This window comes from Hypanus sabinus, chromosome 23, assembly GCF_030144855.1.
Source record: "Hypanus sabinus isolate sHypSab1 chromosome 23, sHypSab1.hap1, whole genome shotgun sequence".
Lineage (NCBI taxonomy): Eukaryota > Metazoa > Chordata > Chondrichthyes > Myliobatiformes > Dasyatidae > Hypanus > Hypanus sabinus.
The window spans coordinates 10,624,916-10,650,936 of NC_082728.1; the positions used below are offsets into that span (position 1 = coordinate 10,624,916).

Here is a 26,021-nt window from a genome sequence, read left to right on the forward strand (position 1 = left end):
GAAGAGTCTGCTTGGATTCACCTGTTCTCGATTATTCTTTGAACAATGTGGTCTGTGGTGAGGTCATTACCACTATGGATGGTTTTGAAGATGTTGCGTCGCTTTGGCTCCTGCAAGGAAATTAAACAATGAAATGAGGGAAAAAAGACTCAAAGAACAGGTCACAGAAACTATTTAAACCCTACATAATTACTAGTTTAATCTAAAACTAGCACTATTTATGATAACTGCATTCAGAATGTGGCATTGTTTCTTATTACCATTCATCTCAAGAAAAACTTCGCAGAACATGACCTGAAACAATATTAAAGAGGATCACATTTGAAATGATCTACTGATAAGGTCAGGGCAAACAATTTCATATGTGCATTGTGTGTGTGGTCTTATTTGATGACATACATTTGATTATAAGAATATGATCTGATGTGGAAAATGTTATCCTGTAAATCCATATGTACATGGTGATTTTGTCAACAGTCCAAAATAACTAATGTGCTGCAGATGCCGTCAAAACATGGCTGGGAACACCAGAAGAAAATAATTAAAAATTCTTTAAAATTTGATTTCTTAGGCAACTGTTTCTGGCAGCATGTCAAAGTTGATAAGGAATATGTAAAAAATCTGGCATTTGAGTCAGGCCTTCAACTGCAGAAGGTGAAAATGCCCATTTAACATTCAAGGTCACATCATTTAGGTTAACAGGTTTGAGCCTTTGGGTAAATGGATCTTTTTCCACAGAAGGGAAACCTGATGGAAGTTTATAAAACTATGGAAGGCACAGACAGGATAGACAGCGTACTTTCCTAGGGGCAAAAATCTAGAACGTAGCTTCAAGTTGAGAGCGGTAAAGTTTAAAAGAGATGTTCCCATTTCCCACCCCTCCCACACAGAGAGTGGTGGGTGCTTGAAACACAGGACTGGGAGGATGGCAGAAGCAATACAGTGATATTTCACAGGTATTTAGATAAGCACATGAACACATTGAGAATGGAGGGGTACAGAGGCAGATGGGATTATGTTATTTTGGCATAATGATTGACACAGACCATGGGCTGAAGGGTCACTTGCTACGGTGTTCTGTTCTACATTCTAACACTTTTTATACTATCCTCATTTTATGCTGCAACACCCAATAGTAAATTCTAAAGTTAAGTAAAGCAATCAGAGAGGCATATCACATTAACTTTTAAAATTACAGCTGTATTTGGGAATTGAACAAAGTAGGGGTTCTTCCACTCTTTCTGAATTGCCAGAAACGCTGCACGATATTGTACACTGGATAAGGAAAAATTCAATTCAATTAAATTTTTGGAACAAAATTGTCTTCTGTCCCAATCATAAATCTTAATCACTCTGTGATGAGTTTTCAACTACTAATCAGTCAATTTTTTCTGAAACAGAATCAGATGCTCAGACCTCCCACATGTGCCCCAAATCTGACCAGCTGAGGATCTATATTAACTACAGGTGTTTGAGAAGCTTTTAAAAAAAAAAAAATTTATTCAAGCATTCAAAGACATATCTATTTGTAGAAGAGTTTTGAATTTGCGGCATTTAAGTTCTGACACAAAATGAACAATCTGAGAGCTCAAATATAAATTGATTCCAATGAATGTAATGGACATTTTAAGCTTACAGCATAGGGATCGGAGTTATCCTTATCAGCAATTACTTCTGTCTTTCCGTGACAGACCAAGTCAACCTGAAGAAAAAGGAGAATTTTCAGTTCACAGTGATTAATCACATTTGCAGTGAAATGCCTGCTTTTTTTTAATCCCCCTTTTAGCCCACTGGGAAACAGTTTACAGACCTCATTTATCATTTCACAACAATAAATAAGTAATAACAGCAAAAGATTTAGACTTGGTCTAGTGCTTCAAGGCTCAAGTTCGTTGATGTTATTAATCTTTTTTTCTACTCTCAATGTTAGAAAATCAAAATATTTTCAATTCCTTAAAGGTTAGAAGGAGGGATAATCTTTCAGATCAGCTGTCTTGTGAATCTAAATGGACTTCAATAACATAAACTTCAAACCTAATGAAATGCCACTTACATAAAATCCGTGGTGCAAAACTTTGAAAATAATAAACAGAGTTCACTGATGGGAAAATCCAAATTGGATGTTGTCTGTTTTCACACAGCACAGCAACTAATGAGTGCAAGCAACTTAAATGAGAGCTGATGATGTCAGCATGATATTTTAGCAAATTTACAGTACTGTGCAGAAGTCTTAGGTACATCAATATAGCTAAGGTGCACAAGACTTAAACACAGTACTGTATTTGTTAATGTGGAGCAGGGAGCAAATTTGTAAATCTGGTGGAGCAAAGGATATTGGTAATGGCGTAAGTGGAGCACCTTGGGAAGAGTGTGGGGCAGAGAAGGAAGGTGGGGTGGGGGGCTGTGCCATGGGAAGAGAGTGGGACAGACACTCATGTGCCTAGCATCACTTTTTGGACATACAGTCAATGTATACAAGTTATCTTATGTACTTATATTTATTGTGTTTTTTTTGTGCTACATTGGATCTGGAGTAACAATTATTTTGTTCTTTACACTTGTATAAATATCATTATTTGCAGCCTTGATAGCAGCAATAATGACATTTGTAGATTTCTTATTGCACGCCCTCTAGTGGCTAATCAGTATTTCAACAATTAAATCCTCTGACATTGATGGGAGGGGGGGGGGGGGGCGGGCGGAGTGGTACTGCAAAATTGGCCAAATGGCCTAATTCTGATCCAATGTCTGATGGCTTTATTTCAAAAATATTAATATATCTCAATTCTATCTAGGATTGGGTTTTCAGAAAGTAACTACTAGTCATCGTAACTTTGATGAGTTTGCAGAAAGAAAAATATTAGGTGGACACTAAGGCAGTCAATTTAAAATCAATCATTTTTCAGTATAAATAATCATACCTTGAAGTGATCCAGCAAATCTGCAGTCACAGAATAAGGAGCTCCGATCACTACTTCAGACACATACTAAAAGAAAAACGAAAGGAACACAACAATACGTAAAAAAAATTTAGAACTTCTTCAATTACTGAAATCTGATACTCAAATCTCTCTACTCACTCTGCAGGCCAGCACACTGAGAGTTCTTTCATGCACATTCATAATTGGATAATTCTTGCCTTTGTATCGGTTGACTTCCTGCAAAAACAAGATGTTTAATCATTATCATCATCATGTACTGTATCGTTGTGGCCTCATGACCACGATTGCTTTTGGCAAATTTTTCTACGTAAGTGGTTTGCCATTTCCTTCTTCTGGGCAGAGGCTTCACAAGACGGTGACCCCAGCCATTATCAAAACTGTTCAGAGGTTGTGTAGCATCAGTGGTTGCATAACCAAGACTAGTGATATGCACCCCAGCTGGTGATAAGACCATCCACCATTGGCTCCCATGATACTGATCGGGGGGGGGGGGGGGGGCTAAGCAGGTGCTACGCCTTGCCCAAGGGTGACCTGCAGGCAAAGGAGAGAAGAAGCATCTTACACCTCCTTTGGTACAGACGCATCTCCACCCTGCCAACCACAAGATGTTTAAAAAAAGAATATTAATTCTCAAATTGGAAGCTTGGACTGGATTCAACAAGCAGAATCAATTAGTAATTCACGAGGCAGAAGGTAAGCACTTAGGTTACTAGCTGAGCAACAGTAGATAAAACATGATCAAAAAAGCCAAAGAAAGCTCCAGAGAAAAACGCGTTACAGCAAAACATGTGACAAAACCCATAATTCACTGACTTAATCCACATTACAATTCCTGCCTAATCATGCATACGGTTCCTTTCTAGTTAATGCGTTGGATAGTGAGTAGATCAATAAAACTCTATGTTAATACAGATTTTATAGTGTACTATGCATTTGCCTGTAGATGAACCTATCACTTTTCTCTACCATTACAAGGGTTAATAAATAACTTCTACATTTAAAGTAGGGAAAAATATTGCAATAATGTATTTAAATTCATAACAAAATAATCCTTTGGGCAGCATATGATTACACTAATTTGACTAAGAGATGACACAACTGATGCACACTGCAAAATTTATTCACATTCGTATAAGTGTTTGTAGAAACTTATTATAGTTTTACTTGATGAATGACTTGAAAATATACTGTTTAAACACATACTTGAATTGAGGAAACTACTTACCTGATCAAAATGTAGACCAACAATAACGTAAGGCCTATTTGCCAACTTGTAAACACTTTCCAGAAAGTCTACGTGACCGATATCTTTTTAAGAATTGTAAAGGAATGTAAAATGGATAGAATCATTTTATGGTCTATAACTTGGGCGTGCTTTACCTCTGAATAAAATTAATTCTCAGTAAGGATACGAAACAAGTCAAATGCTCCTGCCACGTAGATTATGGTGTCATTTGGTTGAGGTTCTTTTCCAGAGGCAAATTGAATAATTTTTTGAGATGTCTGTAAAAACTGAGATACTCCAGTCCATGGGCTGTGACCTTTTGGGCCCTTTTAAAAAGAAAACCAGACTTATTAAACTTGCAGCGATAGGTAAAATTAATTTTAACTGATCAGACCTTTATTTTCCTTCATGATATGTTGGTAGGTTGGTAAGCAAAGCAATTTCTCAACAGGTCACTGGGAAATGAGGAGGCAGATTGTAATGCAAATATTGTTCACTATATTACCCAAGAACTCCAAAAGCAGGCAAGTGATGTGACAGCTTTTAATTTCCACGTCAACTAACTGATGTTCTAAGTTGAGAAAAGTTAAATCCAAACAGGGTAATTACAGACTGCTATAACTCTGGAATAAAATATCATGCAGCACAAAAAAAAGGATAGATTTTAACTCAAAGGAAAACTCAAGGAAATTAAGCTTTTAATTTAACTGAAGGAAAGCTGATGAAGATAGTGTTATGAATGTGCTCCAGATGTTGAAAGTATTTATTCTAGCCCTTGTACATTCTAATGAAGTTTATATGAATTATTTCCAATTTGTAACAGACCATCTATCACTGAAACAAAACTAAAAGAAACTTTCTCCCCTGCACAATGAATTAAATCTGCAATATCTTCAATAACTTGATTGCAAATACCCAAAATCTGAAGTTTAAAATTCCCAAGATCCCACTTGTAGTGATTAAAGGGAGGAAACATTAAACAACTTTTGAAAAGTTGTATAGAATTCCAAAATCTATCAGTTTTGGACATTGTTACCCATGTTAATCTGGAAGAAGAAGCAATGCTTTTAGACCAGACAGAGACCTAAACCCAGAGTTCTGTACTGGACAGCTAGATTAATGCAGTTAACAGTAAGGAAGATTTTACACAGTGTGCCACAGTTGCAGCTGTAAATTGGCAGATAATTTGGTAAAGTATTTTGTTTTAAAGCTGATAAGATTTAACAAAACTATACATCAAATAAAACAGTAACTCGCAGCTGTTATTTATTTATTTAATAACATGGAATAGGTTCTTCTGACCCTTCGAGCCACAGCACCCAGCGATCCCTGACAACCCCAATTAAATCCTAATCTAATCATGGGACAATTAACAATGACCAACTAACAGACATGAGGAATTCTGCAGACACTGTAAATCTAAAGCAACTCAGCAGGCCATGCAACATCTTTGGAAAGGAATAAACAGTCGATGTTTCGGGCTGAGACGCTTCTTCAGGACTGGAAAAGGGGTGAAATGCCAGAATAGAAAGATGGAGGGCACAGGAAAGGAAGAAGGACTGGCTGGAGGGTGATAGGTGAAGCCAGGTGGGTACGAAAGGTAAAGGGCAGTAGATGAAGGAACCAGATAGGAGAGGAGAGTGGACCATTGGAGAAAGGGAAGGAGGAGAGGCACCAGAGTGAAATGATAGCCAAGTGAGAAGGGGCCAGAGTGAGGATTAGCAGAAGAGGGAGGAGGAGGGAAAAGCTTTTTTACTGGAAGGAGAAATTGATAGTAATACCATCAGGTTGGAGGCTACCCAGACAGAATACAAGGTGCTGTTCTCTACCTTGAGGGTGGCCTCATTGTAGCAAAAGAAGAGGCCATGGACCAATATGTAAGAACAGGAATGGGATAGGAATTAAAATAGTTAGCACCAGGAAATGCTGCTTTTGGCAGATGGAGTGGTGGTACTCGACAAAACAGTCCCCCAATTTACGATGGGTCTCACCAATGGAAAGAAGGCCACAGTGGGAACACCAGCAGATTCACAGGAGGACTGTTTGGAGGTGAGACAGGAGGTGTATGGGCAGATGTAGCACTGGCCTGCTTGCAGCGATAAGTGCCAGGAGCGACATTAGTGGGGAGGGATGAGTGGTCGAGTGAACCATGGAGGGAGTGACAAATTTATAGATAACACGAGCTGTGCCCAGCCAAACAGCTGTGGGTGTAGAGAAGGAGAACAGCAGTGGCCTAAGAACACATCTCTGAGGTGCACCAGAGTTGATTGTCAGAGAGAAGATGTACTGACTGTGGTCTCCTGATTAGCAAGTCAAGGAACCAGTTGCAGAGGCAGGCACAGAGTCCAAGGTTTGGAGCTTGTTGTTTAGAAATGAGGGTATGATTGTGTTGAACGCTGAACTATAATCAACAAACAGCAGCCTGACGTAGGTATTGCTATTGATCCAAGGCTGAGTGGAGAGCCAGTGAGGTGGTATCTACTGTAGAGCTACTGTGGCGATAGGCAAATTGCAGGGGTTCCAGGTCCTTCTTTGGGAGTTGATTCCGGCCAAAACCAACATCTCAGAACACTTCAGCACAGTAGATGTGAGTGCAACTGGGCAATAGTCATTGAGGCAGCTTACCCCGCTCTTCTCGGGCACTGGCATGATTATTGCCCTTCTGAAGCAGGTGGAAACTGACTGCAGCAGTGAGAGATCAAAGACGTCCTTGCTCACTCCTGCCTGTCTTACAAGACTCTACAGAAGAGGCCATATGGGTAGAGTTTAGAAATAAAAGAAAAATGATCAGTTGGCTGGGGTATATTGCAAGCCTTTCAACAGTCAGCGGGAAATAGAGGAGCAGATATCCAGAGAGGTGTAATAGCAACAGAGTTATAATAGCAGGGGATTTTGACTTCTCAGCGTTAACTGGGATCACCTCAGTGTGAAAGGCCTGGAGCAAGAGAATTCTTAAAGTTCATCCTGCAGGGAGTTTTGAGCCAAAAGTTCAAAGTACAATTTATTATCGAGGTATGTATGAATTATACACCTTAAGATTTGATTTGCTTTCAGGCAGCCACAAAGCAAGGCACTTGAAGAACCTAATTTAAAAAAGAGCAAAACAACTGCACAGAGAAAGAAAAAAACACAATCATGCAACCAATAGAAGCAAGCGATAGTGTTCCGAACCAGACTGAGTCCTCAGATCTGCTCCCTGGAGCAGTCGGAATCGGCCCAAGCCTCGATCTCTGTAGCAGAGCAGCTGAATGGACATCGTGGGAGAGTGAGCGAAATCAGCCCGACCCTCACCTCCAGTCCCGACACTCGGGCTTTCCAGTCTGTTTGGAGCAAGCACCGAGTAGTGCCAGTGTGTAGACAGTGCTACTAGTGAATGGGGCAGGACTGGATGTAATCCTAGTGAGTGAATCTGGGCAAGAAGTTGAAGAGTCAGTGGACGAGCACGTGCAGTAAGTGATCATGACTCTGTAAACTTCAATGTACAGTATTTCCCCATATTATGGCAGTTCAGGTAAAGGAAATTCGCTCTTAAGGAATTCACAAATCAGTACCAAAAAAGTTTGGAATACAGAATTTCAAAATCACTCTTAAGGAATCTATTTGGAAAAAAAAAATGTTTTCCAACAAATAAACTAGTTTACCAAGGATAATGTTCACAGGTTGCAGCTTTATAGTGGGAGGCCACTTGAGGTATTTGTTTGGAAACTGACAGGGCAGTCTCATTTATTGATCATTTCTAGTTAACTAAAACAACAATTCTTTCTTTTCTGGCTACAATACAATCAGAATTCCCTTGCCTATAATCTATGCACCGTGGGGGTACTAATACTGAGAGAAAAAAAAACTTACTCCAGGAAAGCATCTCTACTTGTAACATGGGATTCAATGGGAGGGATTAAAAAAAAGGAAAATCATAAGAATGCCACTTCTCTGTAATACACTGTGGCTAAGTGAAGCATTATGAGTGGTCTGGAAAACAAGGTCCTGAACTTGGGCAAGGTCAGTTTCAATATCATAAGACAGGAGGATTTGGCAGAAGTAGACTGGGAGCAGTTTGGAGTTATAGAGTCACAGGCCCTTCAGCCCATCTAGACTGTGCCAAACTGTTATTCTGTCCAGGCCTATTGACTCTCCTCAGCACCACAGTCCTCCCCACCCCTCTCACCCATCTACTTATACAGAATTCACTTAAATGTCACAATCAAATCCAGATACACCACTCTCACTAGCAGTAGCTTCTTGTAGTTAAACCTGTATCTGACAAGGAGTGTTTGAAGTGAAATAATGAGTGTTCGGTACCGATGAATTCTTGTCAGGGTGAAGTATAACAAAGTCAAGTCCAGAAAATCCTACATGTCAAAGGACATCAAAGATTGAAGAAACAAAGTATTGTACAGATATAAAGTATTGTGAATAGGTGAGGACTTTCATGAGTAGAGTATCTGGAGAGGGTATTTAAATAAAGAGGAGGCTAAGAGGGAGCTAAAATATCACCAGGAAACAAGATTTAAAAAGCATCTTTGGAATTTCCAAACATATTATTAACAAGATGATGTTTTTTCAGGCAAACATCAGGGCCTATCAAGAACCAAAGGGAAAACTTGTGCATGGATCCTAAGGATATGTGTCAAAGTTCAAAGTAAACTTATCATCAACGTATGTACACTGTATACACCTTGAGATTCGTTCTTCCACAGACGGCCACAAAACAAAGAAAAAAACTATGTTATAGTTACTATTTTATAGATTTGCTCAGTATGCTCATAGGAAAATGAATCTCAGGGTTGTATGTTGTAACATATACGTACTTTGATAATAAAGTTTACTTTGAACTTTGAGGAAAACATCAAACCACCCTACCAGCAGGCACAAAAAAACCCAAATTATGTCAACGGCAAAAAAACGTGATAAACACAGAATATAAAACACCAACCCACAAAGCTCCTTGAAAGAGACCAGGCGTACTCAGTTCTATTTCAATCTAGCACTGCATTATTTGTTAACTGCAGCCTTCGCGATCGAAATTGCAGAAAATAGCAACAGCAAAAAGGAGGGACCAGAAGTCAGAAGCACACCATAACATGAACATAACATTAAAAAGGAGGACGTATTTTATGTCTTAAAGATGCTTCAGTCCCTAGTCCCAGATGAGATGTAGTCCAGGCAGCAACAGGAGGCAAAAGGGAAGATTGCTAGCACCCTAAGATACTTTAATCCCTGCAGGCTGTGGGTGGGGTGCCAGATGACTGGAGGATATCTAACAGTGTCTCAATTCAAAACAGACAGCTGGGACAAGCCCAGTAATTAGAACTCACTGAGTTTAACATCAGTGGTAAGAAAGTTGGAAAAAAACTCTATAGGATAGGGTTAATCTATGCTTAGAAAAGCAGAGGATAGTTGGTCTGGTTTTATTAGAGCATGATCCTGTTATATTGATTTGAGATTTTTGGAGAAGGATGATATTATATGCACATGGGCAGATTAGTTGATGTGATCAGCAAGGCCTTTCTCAAGGACTGATATAGAAGGCTGGTTCGAGAGATCAGAGCACATGGGATACAAGGCAAGTTGGTAACTTGTATTCCAAGCCGCCTTGGTAATAGGAGAAGGTGGAGAGTTGCTCTTGCTTTTGACATACCACAGGAATGAGTGCTGGGACATGTGCTGTTGTCATATGCATTAATTATCTGGAGATGAACATAAATTATATAAGAAGTAATTCTGTAGAATAAACAAGAATTGGACTTACTGAGGAACAGAAGGACCTTGATGTACCACCCCAAAGATTCCTGAAGGTGGCAGCACGGATAGATGGAATAGTAAAGAGACAAAGGATACTTGCCTTCATCAGGGTGCAGAATATAAGAGAGGCATTGGTACAACTTTATAAAGCCACAGCTGGAATACTGTGTGCAGTTTTGGTCATCACACGGCAGGAAGGCCATGAGAAGAGGAAATTTACCAGGTGTAAACACAAGAGCTTCTGCAGATGCTGGAAATTCTGAGGAACACATACAAAATGCTGGAGGAACTCAGCAAGTCAGGTAGCATCAACGGAGAGGAATAAACAACTGACATTCTGGGCTGAGACCCTTCATTGGTCCTGAAGAAGAGTCTTGACCCAACATGTTGACTGTTTATTCCTCTACATAGATGCTGCCTGAACTGCTGAGTTCCTCCAGTATTTAGTGTGTTTTTACCAGGATGTGCTGGCTGGGATGGAACATTTCCAATATGAGGAGACAGCGATTCTGCTGGGATTATCTATGATGAGCATAGCTAGAGAGCTTAGAATGAAACTTTTCCCGACGGCATCTAAAATCAGTGGGCATACAGTAGGTTTAAGAAAAGGCGGTGGTGGGGGGGGTGGGTAGTGAGGATCAGAGGAGATCCAAGGAATTTGTGTTTTCACCCTGAGGGTGGCTGATATCTAGAATGCATTGGGAGAAGCTGGTGGAGACATTTAATAAGAGCCTGGATGATTAAACAGGGCATAGAAATCAATGGTAAATGGGGTAAGTGTAGATGATGATCGGCAAAGATGTAATGGGGCAACAGGCCAGTTTCTATGCTACATTATGATTGGCTACCAGAAGAAGTGATAGAGAACAATTACAATGTTTAAAGGATAATTTATGGATGAATAGGAAAGGTTTAGAGCAGAGGTTGCCAACCTAGTGTGCACAGACTCCCTGCTTCATGGTATTAATTCATTGCATTAAAAAGGTTGGGGACCCCTGATTTAGAGGGATATGAGCCAAACACAGATAAATAGGATGAATTCAGATAGGCAACTTGGTCGACATAGACAAATCGGGCCAAAGAGACGGTTTACTGTTTACCTGATGTAAACAACTTTATGACTCTAAACTTTGGAACCTGATTGGAATTACATTATTTTGGACAACATCATTCCACATCATCTGATAGAGCAAAGTCCAATAAACTTCCCACTCATCACCTTATATCGGTGAATATGACACAAAACAAATTTCATGAGACAAGCAAGAGAAAATTTCATGAGATATGTCAGTGATAATAACCTTGACTCTGATTCAGTCTTTGTTTTAGGAAATGAACTGTGTGACACAGAAACATGAAGTGAATATTAACTTATCCCAACATGTTGTATACAGACATAAAATAAATGTATGGGAAAACAATCTAACCTTTTAAGTCAATATATCTATTATTAATAATTAGTTATTTATATAATTTTGATTTAATTTGCAGTTAGTTAATTATAAATATTAGAAAATCATATTTAGCCTGCTGTAGTATCAGAGGCATGAAGCAGTATTTGATCTGATAAAATTCTGTCAGCATGTCACTTGTGAACAAGTCATCTGCAGCATCAAAAGGTGCTTCTTCATCTTCCTGTGCTTATTTTACTCATTTTTATTAAAGGTTTTCTTCCTTTTGATTATTGTTGTAATACATTACATCGAAGAACAAAAAAACTTTTAAAATGCAGTAACAGCAAATTTTATTTGTAATTAACTCACTAACAAATATTTAAAAGATCCTTAAACTAATTAGACTTTACAGCATGAAAAGAGTGCTATTTTGATTGTTTTAGGAGGTTTGGACATTTTTGTGGAGGTGGATTTTTTTTAAAGTTTAGGAAAATGCATCTCCATTCTGATAATGATATATATATATATATATATATATGTAGAGGCATATATACACACACACACACACACACACATAAATAAAGTGAACACACATGAAGAAATACTTGCAGGGAATAAGAAACAAAACATAAGCAATACCTTGCCAAAATTGTCAGTGTGCTCCTGGTATTCTGTATTTTTTTCCTGCAGTAGAAGTCAGAGAATATAGTTATTTATTTAAAAATATATACCTTTATACTATTAAAGCTAATTTATAACACATCAAAAAGCATTTTCTTTTTACCCCTTCCTGAAAAAAAGTTTTGCAAAACCATGCATTAACCCTTTCACCCTCTATAAATGCTGCCCAACTGAGAACAACATTCATTTGAAATCTGATCATTGAGGAGGCAAATCAGTTCAAGGTTGGAAGAGTCATTTAAGATTTAACTCAAAATTAAACTTATGGATATCAGACAATTTATCATGAAAGAATAGGCAAGCATCTACATAGATTAATTTTAAATGGGGAAGTCTTTAAAATATTTAGTTAAATAAAACATTTAGACAGAACTACAGAAAACCGCAAAACAAAATGAAATCTACTGTTCAAAGTGATGCTGCCTGTCACACAGTTAAGCTTATTTATTAACTTATCCCAAACACATAAACAATTGAATAATGTCTCAAATGTCAGTATCTATGAGAAGATTTATAATTATCTCAATTACAGTAAAATCTCCAGCTGCATAGTAGGTGGCAACATTTTTTAACAACTGAATTCATAAGATTTATCATGTATTACCCAATATTCAGAATTGTACAGGTCACTGAATTAATAAATACTGCTTGTAACAGATGAAATAATAGCATCCCTGGTTCCTTAAAATTGTCATAGGTTGGGGGGCTGGTGTAGAGGGGGTAAACTCCCACTACATATTGAATGCTCTCTATGGTGTGCATCTCAAATAGCCTCCGACAACTGAGTCCAGCTCCTGGCCTTCATGTCTGGCTTAACTACTAAGACCAACTGAACTCTTTGTCCTGACAGAAGGGGTGGGTTACTGGTCCCTCAAAACCAGTTGCTTTGGGCAGATGGGGCTTGTTAGCCATGACTGGCCGCTCATTTAGGAGAAGGAAATCTCTTGATCTCAAACCTATGCTGCCTTGTGGCTAAACACACACAGGGAAGACTTCAGGAAGACATTCCGAGAAAAATCCCAGACCTGGAGTCCTATGTTGAGTTCAACACTGACTGGCAACTCCTCTGATGTCGCTGGTGCCAAACTATATTGGTCTCTGCCATACCTTTAGATTCATCAGCTGCGTGGAGACAGGAAGTCTGCTGTGTGGGCAACAGCTTGCCCTTTATATAGTACTGACCAGGCTTGTATATCACATAGACAGCAAGGATGCAATATCCATGGCTGACCCTGACCAACAGAGGGATTCAAATTAGCAACCCTCTTCCCTCTTCCAAAGTGTAACTTAATCAGGTTTTCAGCTAGAGCAAAGGAGGGGAAAGCCCAGAGTAATTTAGAAATAACCAGATAATAGATAGGGAAATGGTAGCATCTCGTTGAACACAATGAATGAATGGCTTTCCTCATATCAGTTTCTTGTTATCTCCAATTCATCCTTCACTTATCATTTTCTTCTTGATACGAGTCAGGTGAAAACAGGATGCAGCATAATTTGATTTGCTCCCAGACCCATCGTCAGTTTGTTGCACAAGGACAGCCCACTTTTTATAATGCCGTTCACACTGTAAGTACGTTCTGGCATGTGTATTTGTGCACATTTTATTCCATATCCGTACCTTAACCTGGAACTCATCTTTATATAATAATTTGTTCTTTATAATTGTTGTACGTTGTAGTTTTTTGTTGTATGTCATGCCAAGACACCACAGCAAATTTCCAATACCAGTAAAAGTGTGTTGGGGAGCCAACACACTTGACAACCATTATACCACCATCAAGAATGCTTAGCTTGTCATTGTACGCCTGCACTTTGGAAAGCCTGATCACCTGGCTATACTTTTACTTCCAGCAAACAGGCAGAGACTAAAGGCCACAGCACCAGTGGGAAGGACCAAGACAGTAAAGTCAAGGGAGATGGAGGAGCACTTGCAGGACCACTTTGACTGGAAGATATTCAGGGATTCATCTTCAGATCTGAATGAATATGACACACTTGTCACCGACTTCATCAAGACCTGCATGGGCAAGTGCCTTAGAGAACATACTGGACATACCCAAACCAAATGCCATGGATGAACCAGGAGATTTGTAGCCTGCTGAGGGCTAGATCTGTGGCATTCAATAAAGATGATCCAGAACTTTACAAGACTAGAAGACCAGGTATGACTTAAGGAAGGCTATTTTAAGAGCAAATAAACAATTCTGATTGAAGTTACAAGTCGGAATTGAATGCATGTCAGCTCTGGCAGTGTCTGCAGCCCATTACTTCCTTCAAAGCAAAGCCCAACATCATGAATGACTGAGATGCTTCACTCCTAGATGAACTCAATGCCTTCTATGCTAAACCTCTTTTATTGATTCTTTGAAGGGGAGAATACAACTACACTTGTGTGACCCTGTAATCTCTGTTTCAGAGGTCGAAGTCAGAACAGCTTTCATGAGGGTGAACCTACGCAAGGTGTGAGGCCCTGAAGCTGTACTGGTAGGCCACTGAAAACCTGTGCCAACCAACTGGCTGGAATGCTCAAGGACATCTTCAATCTCACATGGTTGCAGTCAGAAGTTCCCAGCTGCTTCAGAAGGATGACATCCATACCAGTACCCAAGAAGAGCAGGATTAGCTGCCTCAACAACTATCACCTGGACGCACTCGCATCCACTTCAGCTGAAGTAAGGAGCTTGACCCGCTGTGATTTGCCTATTGCCACAATAGCGGATGCAATCTCACTGGCTCTCTGCTCAGCCTTGAATCACCTGGACAATAGCAATACCTACGTCAGGATGTTGTACATTGATTACAGCTCAATGTTCAACACCATTTTAGATTTGGTTGTAATCAACAAGCTGAGAAACCTGGGTCTCTGAAGATCTATCCTGGGCCCAACATACTGAAGTAATTACAAAGAAGGCACAACAGCGGCTATATTTCATTAGGAGTGTGAAGGGACTTGGTGTGTCATCAAGGGACTCTTGCAAATTTCTACAAATGTGCCGTGGAGAGCATTCTAATTGGTTGTATCACCTTCTGGCAGGGAGGAGCTACTGCACATGATGGGAAAAAACTGCAGAAAGATGCAAATTCAGCCAGCTCCATCATGAACATCAGCTTCTCCTGAATCGCGGACACCTTCACAAGGCGATGCTTTAAAAAGGCAGCATCCATCTTTAAGGATGCCCACCACCTGGGACGAGCCCTCTTCCACATTGCTACCATCAAGGAGAAGGTAGAGGAGCTTGAAGACACATACTCAATGCTTTAAGAACAGCTTCTTCCCCACCACCATCAGATTTCTGAATGGACAATGAATCCATGCACACTACCTCACTGCGCTTTTTTCTTTTTGTTTTGTTCTCCTTTTGTTCTACTTACTTAATTTCATTTTACGTGTATGTTTCTTAGTGTAATTTATAGTTTTATTATAAATTGCAATGCTCTGCTGCCAGAAAACAAACTTCACAACATATGCAAGTGAAATTAAACCTGATTCTGACAGCCACACTTTGCATCAGATTTTATTTAATTGAATAAAAGGAGTAATTGCTAAAATACTTATTAAACATTAATTTGGGACATTTTTTAATTTTCTTATGCATGAAAACTTTGATGCAATTTTTACAATTTTATAGACAATAGACAATAGGTGCAGAAGTAGACCATTCAGCCCCTCGAGTCTGCACCGCTATTCTGAGATCATGGCTGATCATTCACTATCAATACCCAGTCCCTGCCATTTTATCCATATTTTATGCATAAGAGAAAATAAAATAGCATAATGCATAATTGAAGGGCATGGGGAAAAGATGGTGATGCAGAATGAAGATTAGATAAATAATAAACACAAGAGATTCTGCAGATGCTGGAAGTCTTGAGCAACACACGCAAACTGCTGGAGGAGCTCAGTAAGTCAGACAGTATCCATGGAAATGAACAAACAGTCAACGCCTCGGGCCGAGATGCTTCTTCAGGACAGGAAAGGAAAAGGGAAGACTTCAAAATAATGTGGGGGGGGGGGAAGGGGGATAGCTAGAAGGCAAAAAATCACTTTCTCACTTTTTAGCTATCTTCTTTACACACCCCCTCACCCCCATCTTTTTATTCTGGTGTCTTCCCCCTTCCTTTCCAGTCCTGCTGAGTTTCTCCAGCATTTTGTGTGTGTTTCCTTAGATAAATAATACTATTCCCTAAAGACAATTCCAATTAAAACAACTATTATTTACTATTTTCTTTAGTTTCACCACACAATTTAAATGTGCAAGGTCAAACTTAGTAACAGCTCAGATGAAATCAAATTTTTTCCTTTACAAGATTAAAAAATGAAATGATATAGATTACTCACAATGTTGCTATGGTGAGCTTTAGTCAGGAGAAGCATTCGACCAACCAGATCAGTAGTGGAAACACCTTGAGTGCGTTTACATTCTCTGAAATATTTTAAAAGAAATCAGAATGTGTACAGTCATTCAGTTAACCCTTATAAATTATAAGACTCCCTCAGCTTTATTTGCCGCTGAAATCCTCATCTGTTTGTTTGCTATCTCTATTATTGATTATTCCGACATCCTTCTAGCTGAATCCCTGAGCATTATATTACACTGTAGCCCTTTGTTTTAGTATAAACTGTTCCCCATAGCAAACAGCTGAATGGACATTGAACCCAAGGATCCTGCCTCAAATTTTTATTTTAGAGATAGAGAACAGAACAGGCTCTTCCAGTTCCATAAGCCACAACTCCCAGTAACTCACCCATTTAACCCTAGCCTATTCACAGGAAATACTTACAATGACCAATTAACCAACAAACTGGTACGTCTTTGGACTGTGGGAAAAAACTGGAGCACCTGGAGGGAATCTACGTGGTCACGGGGAGAACACACAAACTCCTTACAGGCGGCTCCAAAATTGAACTTTTAACTTTAGCCCTAAGAGCTGTAGTGCATCATGCTAACCACTACAAGGCTTGACTGAGACCAAGCAATGATGTAGGAACAACACATCTGTAACAAAATAGGAAATTAATTAGTACTGCTACCTGTATCTGCCTGCCTTCTTTACTTCTTCATATGTGTCCTTTCCATCAGCAGTCAGGGTAATATCATCTACGAATCAAACATTAAAGGGAAATTATAAATTGTCACCAGACTGTTGGAAAGCAATATAACAAAATACTTCAAGAACTTGGCCTGAAAAATTAATGGTTCTATCGAAGCCCAGTGGACAATGTTAGTTGCTTCAAATATATTGATAAATTATCAATATTAAATCATTTTACACCCAAGAGAAATTGACTAATTTTGCTTCTGATTATTTGATACAACATACCTCCATGGACACAGAAATCACAGTTGTATTTATCCAGAGTTTCAAGTGTTGTTACATATGGTGCTCCCTCGATGACCTCATCCACCCACTTGATTGCACGGACCATCTTGTAACGTTCCTCCTGTGTAAATACAGGTGGACCTTTGTGCTTGGACACTTCCTCTGAAAACAGATCAGGGAGGATTCAATTAATTAACAAAAACATATTTTCCAAATCCAGTTATTACCAAATGAGCTTTAATATATTATGAAGGTCACACTTACGGTAAAGTGTAATACAAAATTGGCAAACAGCTCCTGATTTGAAAAAGTAAACTTAATTTTGAAGAATTTTTACAGCAATGGGTAGTTGCATCAGTGTTCTTGCATAAAGATTGAATAGAAATCCATCCACTGTTTTCTTCATATACTCTGCCTAGCTTCTGATCCCTGTTACTTACACTTATTCCTTGTTTGCATCTTGGCAGACTGAAAGGTCAACCTACCACTGGAGGATAAGCTGGAGTCACAGAGGACACTGTGATACAGCTAACTAGTACAGCAGCTGTCTCACACCTCCAGTGACATGAGTTCAGTCCTGACCTCTGGTGCTGTGTGCGTAAACTTTTGCAAATCCTTCCTCTGACCGTGCGGGTTTCCTCCCACATCCCCAGCTTGACCACTGTAAATTGCTCAAAGTGCATAGGTGAAAGGCGATGGATAATGATGGGTTGATAGTGACTATGCACTTCTCTGAGGATTGTCTCCCTTTCATGGTGGAGAGTCTTGCGAGTTCCTGAGACTCTGAGAGCGACGACATCTGGAGTTCAGCCATCTGCTGTTTCGCTCCTGGTAGGGTTATCTACGCTGGTAAGGTCAGGAGGGAGGAAGAGCAGTCCAACCAAGGCTTCAACTGTGGAGCTGGCAGAAGCTGATGACACATCTCAATGACAGAGAGGGCAGAGGAAGCTGCAGCAGTAAGAGGTCCTTGGTCATCTCACATTCCATGCCACTGGACCCTGACCCTGATCTGTCAAGGACTGTGTGGCGGCTGTGTGGCGACTCCACGTTAAGCAGTCAGGCACAGGCATTCTCTGTTAGGGTTATAACCCCTTAGAAGAACATCAAACTCAACTCGAGTAACCACACAACTAGAGTGACTATACTTCATAAGTGGATAAGGCCATGAAAGGTGCTATATAAAGCAGGTTCTTTCTTTCAAGAGAAAAGAATGAAACCCTCTCATTCCGGTAAGGGTTTCTGCCCATGTCCCTATGGAAGAATGCACACGATTCCTAATTTCCTGTGGTCAAGGAGGTTGTGACGTTATGATTCCCACAAACATCAGAAAAATACCAGAAGTTTGGGAATGGTGGGGTGTAGGGTGGGGGAAGGAGATTGAGGAGGTGCAGTTTGTCACCAAACGCTGTAACGAACTTCTACAGATGGACTGTTTGGTCTGGTACAGCAACTTGAAGCAGAAATGAAAGAAGATACAGAGAATATTGGACTGTTCAGTACATCACAGGCACATCTCTCTGCAGCATTGGTAGTAACTACAGGAGGCGCTGTCTTATTAAGGCAACATCCACCATCCAAGATCCCCACCAACCAGGCCATTCCATCTTCTCACTGCTACCATCAAGCCAGAGGTACAGAACTCCTAAGTCCCACACTACCAGGTTCAAGAACAGCTACTTCCCTTCATCCACTGGGTTCTTGAACCAATTGGCAAGACCCTAACCCTAAACTACAGTCTTGCAACACAATGACTGCTTTGATTAAAGTGGACTTTGTTTTACTTGTTCAAATTGCATTCCTCCTTGTAAAAATGGTGTACAATTTATGTTTTTCTTGTGAATACTTCTTAGCTGATGCACATATGAAAAGCACATGTTGCAGTACATATGACAATGAACTTGACTGAATAATCATTTCTTTAAAGGCGTTATGTACGTGGGTTACGATCAAAGAGATGGCTGGAGTCACTTACCACTATAGTGCAAGGGTGTTTATTAAGTGAGTCAAAAGTCAAACTTACAAAAATTAGCAAAAACAGCAAAAGCAAAACTGCTAATATTTACGAAAAGATATTTACCAGAAAACACAATCATAGCCACATACAGTGTGAACTCCTAGCAGCCTGATCTCTCTCTGCTACTGAGAATGAACTGTCCTGTTTTATAGGCACCAGGACATACCATTTTTAATTGCCCACAAAGTTAACTCAAGGCTACATATGAATCAGAATGCATGTGATGCACCCCACAATGCAGTTACAATCATATTACAAAATAAACAGATGTACCTACCTTAAATACAGTATACACACAACGTCCACACATTTATACATCTCCACTACTAAAGAAATGGCATGTCCCACTGTGTTTGGTGGGAAAGGTACCAAAAAGCCAACCCTTTATGAGAACTGTTGCTCCTCTCTGTGCCTTGTGGACATTGGGCGGCAACCTTGCCATCTCTTTAGTGTTTATCTGTTTTTTATGAGTCCAAGGTGCAAGGAGCCAGCTGGATTCGAACCTGGGACCACTCACCTCGATGCCACTCCACCACCAGCCAGCACATTGTAATAATATACTGGGGAAAGACATTGAAGTGTACACACTCAGCAGAACAACCGGTGGGGGGGGGGGGGGGCGTGAGGGTGGGGTGGTGTGTGTGTGTGTGTGTACTCCATCACAAAGGAATTCACTGTCAGTTTGAAAAGCACGTGTTGCATTACAAACTTTCTCTGCTTTAGTCACAAAAAGAAATGTCTTGGTGGTATGATTAATAACAAAACCAGAGACATTTCTCTTTTACACTGGTGGGAAAAGGGTTGTGATAGTCGGGTGTGAAACTCCCGTTGCTCAGATAACAAAGTCTGAGTAATGATGTCTAATATGAGGGGAGATATGCTTTGTAACTTACCATCTGTATGTACTCCGACAATAAGATAATCCCCCATGGAACGGGCTTGTCTCAGCTGGTTGGAGTGCCCATAATGCACCATATCATAGCTGAAACACAGACACATGCTTTACTGTAAATCCACCAATAAAAAGTATACAAAGCAGTTTGTCATCTGCTTCTCCTTAAAGTTAAAATTATACACAGGGAGCTCAAAACAGTTTCAAAATCACGTATACATAAGAGATTGGACAGATGCTAGGAATCTTGAGTAACACACAAAATGCTGGAGGAATTCAGCAGGTCAGGCAGCATCTATAGAGGGGAATTAGCAGGCAATATTTGCCTTCATCATAACTGGAAAGGAGGGGAAGGAGTATAAGCTAGCAGATGATAGGTGAAACCAGGCGAGGGGGAAAGTGAGTGGGGTGTGATGAAGTAAGAAGCTGGGAGGTGATGGGTGGAAGAGATAAAGGGCTAAAGAAGATGGAATCTAGCAGGGGAGGACAGTGGACCGTGGAAGGAAGGGAAGAAGAAGGGGAAGCAGAGGTGGATGATGGGCTGCTGAAGAGATGAGAAGGGGTGAGACTGTAACCAGAATGAGGAACAGAAACAGAGAAGTTGGGAAAGGGGGAGAAATTACCAGAAATTGAAAAATAAGATTAATGTTCATGTCATCAGGTTGGACAGAATACAAGGTGTTTTAGCATTGAGGACAAGATCTCAATACAAGCTCATAAAACAGTTACTAAGTCAACTGCCACTTGGCTCAAAGATGCTTATTCCGAGTGAGGCAACACTTCACCTGTCCGGATAGTTGACTGTATCCAGTGCTCCCAGCGCAGCCTCCTCTAAATCAATGAGACTGGGGGACAGCTCTGTCTGGCTAAGTTAACTGGACCCAAGAGTTAAGCCCTGAGGAGTAGCAATAGCAACCTCCCTGAATCTGCTACTCAAAGCCAAAATGCCATAGGAAGTCAAAGGTTTAGAGCTTTGATTTTTTTCTGAGCTACTGAATGCCCCTGACTTTTAGAAATATTAATATTTCTGAACAAATGTTTCAAGTAATGTAATTTAAGAACACAAAATAAGTAAAAACATGAAAGCATATATAGAATTAGAAGTAGTATTACCTTTCTACCTCACAGATGATCATTTACCATTGAAATGACTGGGCCCACAGCTGCTGTTACAGGTATAAACTGGCACAAGAACATTTCCCAGCAAACTGCTAGTAAATTCATTGTCATGGGAGTCACAAAACTCTCCAGGACTCCTGTAGAACTTCAAGCAAAACCATGGCATGGTTTTTTTTCTGCTGGTGTAGCTACATTTTGGTTTCTCTCTTTAAAGTATGTTTCAGAATGCGTCAACTTTTGCAAAGATTTGGTATGACATCTAAATCTTTGACAAAGTTCTGTAGATTGTTGGTGGAGAGTATCTTGACAGACTCCTGCATCTCCTCCTGGATAGAAACACCAGTGCCCTTGAATGGAAAATCCTACAAAAAGTAGTGCATACAACCTAGTCCATCACAGGTAAAGTCCTCCCCACCATTGAGCACATCTATTCAAAGAGTTACTGAGGAAAGCAACATCCATCATCAGAGACTCTCAGTGACCAGGCCATGCTCTCTTCTCCCTGGAACTTCAGAACACACACCAGCAGGTTCAGGAACAGTTATTACCCCCTCAGCCATCAGGCTCTTGAACCAGAGGGGAGAACTTTTCTCAACATCATGTCATCTTTGAAATGTTCCCACAACCTATGGACTTATTTTCAAGGATTCTTCACATCATGTTCTTGATATTTACTGCTTATTTATTATTAGTATTTCTTTGTACAGTTTGTTGTCTTTTGCACACAGGTTGAACACCAAATTAGTGTGGTCTTTCATTGATTCTATAATGGATTTATTGAGAATGCCTGCAAGAAAATGAATCTCAGGGTAGTATATGGTGATATATATGTATTGTGATAATAAATTTACTTTGAACTTTGAATTAAAAGGTCAATTTCTGTTGGCAAACTTTAATTGGCAAACCTGTAAATTCTCAACTGCTTAACAATGCTGAATTTTTAAAAATACAAATGTTGTTGTGTAATGAAAGGCATTTCACAAGTTCAGTTCGTTTTGCTAATACTATGAATTCTTCGAGCTTACGGGCCTTGTTGGAATAATGTGGGAGGTCGAGGACAGATGTTGATTGGAAAAATAAAGTGAGAATGAGGGACCGCTCAAGGGACTGAACAGAGATGTTCTTCAAACTTATCAAACAATCTGTGTTTGACTTCTCTATGTAGAGGAAGTCCAACATGAGAAATACAATAAAAATGCAGTTAAGCATCTCCCATATTTGCATTGGAAAGTGCCATGAGAAGGGGATTGTTTGGTGGAGATGGAAGGGTAAACCAGAAAACAAACAGTCCTTCTGAACTGATGAAAGGGGAAAGATGAGGAAGTTGTTCCCAGTGCTGGCATCCTGTTAAAGCTGATATTGTGAAGTCTAATCCATTCAATGTGAACTTGAAGGCTCCAAGCCTCCACATCCTTCCTGTAATTCCATGACCAGAACTGCAACACAATTCTCAAAATGTTGCCTAAACAAAGTTTTATCCAGCTATGACATGACTTCCAGATTTTTATACTCTGTGTCCTGTTCAGTGTAGGCAAGTATGCTATATGTCTTTACCACCCTGTCTACTTGTTTTGCCATTTTCAGGGAGTTATGGGCTTATACCTCTATACAAAAATACCCCTAAGGATCTGCCAGTGACTGCATACTTCCCTGCAATGTTTTACCTCACGTTTGTTCAGATTTAACTCTATCTTCCATTTCTCCACCCATATTTCCAACTGGTTCTTACTCTGCTGAATCCTTTGGCAACCTTCCTCACGATCCATAACTCTGCCAACTTCTGTGTAGTCTGCAAACCTACTAATCGGCCCACCAATAATTTGGTTCAGATGAAAATAATCTACATCTTATTCAACTGCTTGCCTTTTTTTAAAAACAAATACAGGTGGACCATCACGAATCTGGAATGACTGGGATATGAGCAGTGCCAAATTAGTGTTTTGGTTAGGATTAAATAATAAACACCTCTACCCACTTGATGATCACCTCACCCTTGGAAAATAAAGAATGAAAAGCAGTTCTTTCACAAATTCCTGTACTAGTCTGTCAGAGTCAACTGCACTCAGTAGCTGCTTCATAAGCAGGGAGCAATATTTACCCTTCAAAGAGCATAATATATCTTTGTCCAGGAGTTGAATTAATGATGTACAGTTAGGTGGCAGGTAGAAACTGAAAACATTCTCTACCAAGAGTTCTGCTTTTGGATACGCTGAAAAGATATCTAAAAATCAGCGTTATCTTGCAATTTTTATTGACAAACAATCACACTGAACTCACTTCCGGAACAAAGTAAACTTCAAACAATTCCAATGTCATGGCAATTGTAATCCATTCACTTTTGTTGACATGGTAAATGACCAGGAACTGCTTCAAACCTTTGAAAGCTCCAGGATGTAAACTTTTGCCAATGACTAACAACTTCGACCAGTGGGTTCCTGCAGCATTAGAGCAGCCCATCACAGTGACACAATCTTCAGATGCTTTATAATCTGTTGGTGATTCTGCATCCTCTGTAGCCAGTGTTCGTCATGGAGTATAACACCAATATAAGGCAGTTTTGTCCACATTGTAGACCTGATCGGGAATTAAATTTTCATCAGAAACTAATTTAGTGTACTCATCAACAAACTCAGCAGCTGATTCCTTATCTGCTGACCGGTTTTCACCACACTCCGCATGAACTTTTATGTCATGTTGCTGCTTGAAACACTGAAGCCACCCTTCACTGTAATCACACTTGTAAACCAGTGCTAGTTCTTCATGAAATAATTTCACTTGTTCCTTCACCATCTACCCTGATAGTTCTCCACCTTCACTGGCGTGGAGTTGAAACCACTTTATAAGAACTTTTATCTTCCATCTTTTGTTGTTTTCCTTATACACATCTGTTTTTTCAAATTCGCTATCAGCAAAGAACTGGAGCAACTGTTCTTTTTGCTTCTTTATATCATAAACAGTGGAAGTCCCAAATGATATTGCTTTTGCTTTTCACAGACACACCACTGTTGATATTTTTTTTTCAGAATTTCCACCATATCTTGTACAGATAATGTGTGGTGTCTGGGTTTTGCACAACAAAAAGCACTTCCTTTATTCAATGAAGACATGACTGGAGCTAGATAAGTGCAAGTTATAAAAATAAAGCAGAATAACACAGAGGAATGACTCGCTTCTTTTAAGGATCATGACAACGGCTGATTCTGCTAATGGTGCCACCAAAAGACGGGCGATGGGTTGGCACAGCGATGCAGGAAACGAGATCAGACTGGCAAAAATTATGTCTGAACCAGTGGTAGAACTGGATTGCTGATTGTCGGATTCAAGGTGGTCGACCTGTCTGAACTTGGATTTTAAAGCAGGTGCTCAGAACATTTGGAGATGGACCTTGAGCAAAGGAGCTGCAAAGCACTCCTTCCCTCCACTAGCCTGCAGACACTTGGACAAGGTGTAGCACCTGCTCAGCCCCCACCACCCCAAACAGGGTCACATGAAGCCATGGAAGCAGGTGGTGCACATCACAAATGTTGGCCATGCAACTACTGATGCCAAGCTGACAATCTCTTAAGAGTACTGATCATGGTTTGGGTCACCATCTTGTAAAGACACTGCCCAGAAGAAGGCAAAGGCAAACCACTTCTGTAGAAAAATCTGTCAAGAACAATCATGGTCATGGAAAGACCATGATCACCCACGTCATACGACACAGCACATACGAACAAGACAGACAGACATACTTTACTGATCCCGAGGGAAATTGGGTTTCGTTACAGTCACACCAATCAAGAATAGTGTAGAAATATAGCAATATAAAACCATAAATAATTAAGTAATAATAAGTAAATAATACCAAGTGGAAATAAGTCCAGGACCAGCCTATTGGCTCAGGGTGTCTGATACTCTGAGGGAGGAGTTGTAAAGTTTGATGGCCACAGGTAGGAATGACTTCCTATGATGCTCAGTGCTGCATCTCAGTGGAATGAGTCTCTGGCTGAATGTACTCCTGTGCCTAACCAGTACATTATGGAGTGGATGGGAGACATTGTCCAAGATGGCATGCAACTTGGACAGCATCCTCTTTTCAGACACCACCGTCAGAGTCCAGTTCCACCCCCACAACATCACTGGCCTTACGAATGAGTTTGTTGATTCTGTTGGTGTCTGCTACCCTCAGCCTGCTGCCCCAGCACACAACAGCAAACATGATAGCACTGGCCACCACAGACTCGTAGAACATCCTCAGCATTGTCCGGCAGATGTTAAAGGACCTCAGTCTCCTCAGGAAATTGAGATGGCTCTGACCCTTCTTGTAGACAGCCTCAGTGCTCTTTGACCAGTCCAGTTTATTGTCAGTTCGTATCCCCAGGTATTTGTAATCCTCCACCATGTCCACACTGACCCCTTGGATGGAAACAGGGGTCACCGGTGCCTTAGCCCTCCTCAGGTCCACCACCAGCTCCTTGGTCTTTTTCACATTAAGCTGCAGATGATTCTGCTCGCACCATGTGACAAAGTTTCCCACCGTCGCCCTGTACTCAGCCTCATCTCTCTTGCTGATGCATCCAACTATGGCAGAGTCATCAGGAAACTTATGAAGATGGCAAGACTCTGTGCAGTAGTTGGTCTGAGGTGTAGATGGTGAAGAGAAAGGGAGACAGGACAGTCCCCTGTGGAGACCCAGTGCTGCTGACCA

At 40.3% G+C, this 26,021-nt stretch overlaps 1 protein-coding gene across 1 annotated transcript in view; it reads right to left on the minus strand.

Moving 5' to 3' along the window:
* The window catches only part of pcyt2 (phosphate cytidylyltransferase 2, ethanolamine), a 41,344-nt gene that overhangs the window by 3,336 nt on the left and 11,987 nt on the right, over window positions 1–26,021 (minus strand). Inside the window, exons 2-12 of the mRNA XM_059948365.1 lie at window positions 20,214–20,302; window positions 17,307–17,468; window positions 17,017–17,083; window positions 16,324–16,408; window positions 11,943–11,987; window positions 4,355–4,493; window positions 4,168–4,250; window positions 3,081–3,158; window positions 2,922–2,987; window positions 1,637–1,702; window positions 22–110 (exon numbers count right to left, since the gene is read on the minus strand). Of these exons, the coding sequence (XP_059804348.1) occupies window positions 22–110; window positions 1,637–1,702; window positions 2,922–2,987; window positions 3,081–3,158; window positions 4,168–4,250; window positions 4,355–4,493; window positions 11,943–11,987; window positions 16,324–16,408; window positions 17,017–17,083; window positions 17,307–17,468; window positions 20,214–20,302 (969 nt within the window). The remainder of the gene's footprint in view (window positions 1–21; window positions 111–1,636; window positions 1,703–2,921; window positions 2,988–3,080; window positions 3,159–4,167; window positions 4,251–4,354; window positions 4,494–11,942; window positions 11,988–16,323; window positions 16,409–17,016; window positions 17,084–17,306; window positions 17,469–20,213; window positions 20,303–26,021) is intronic.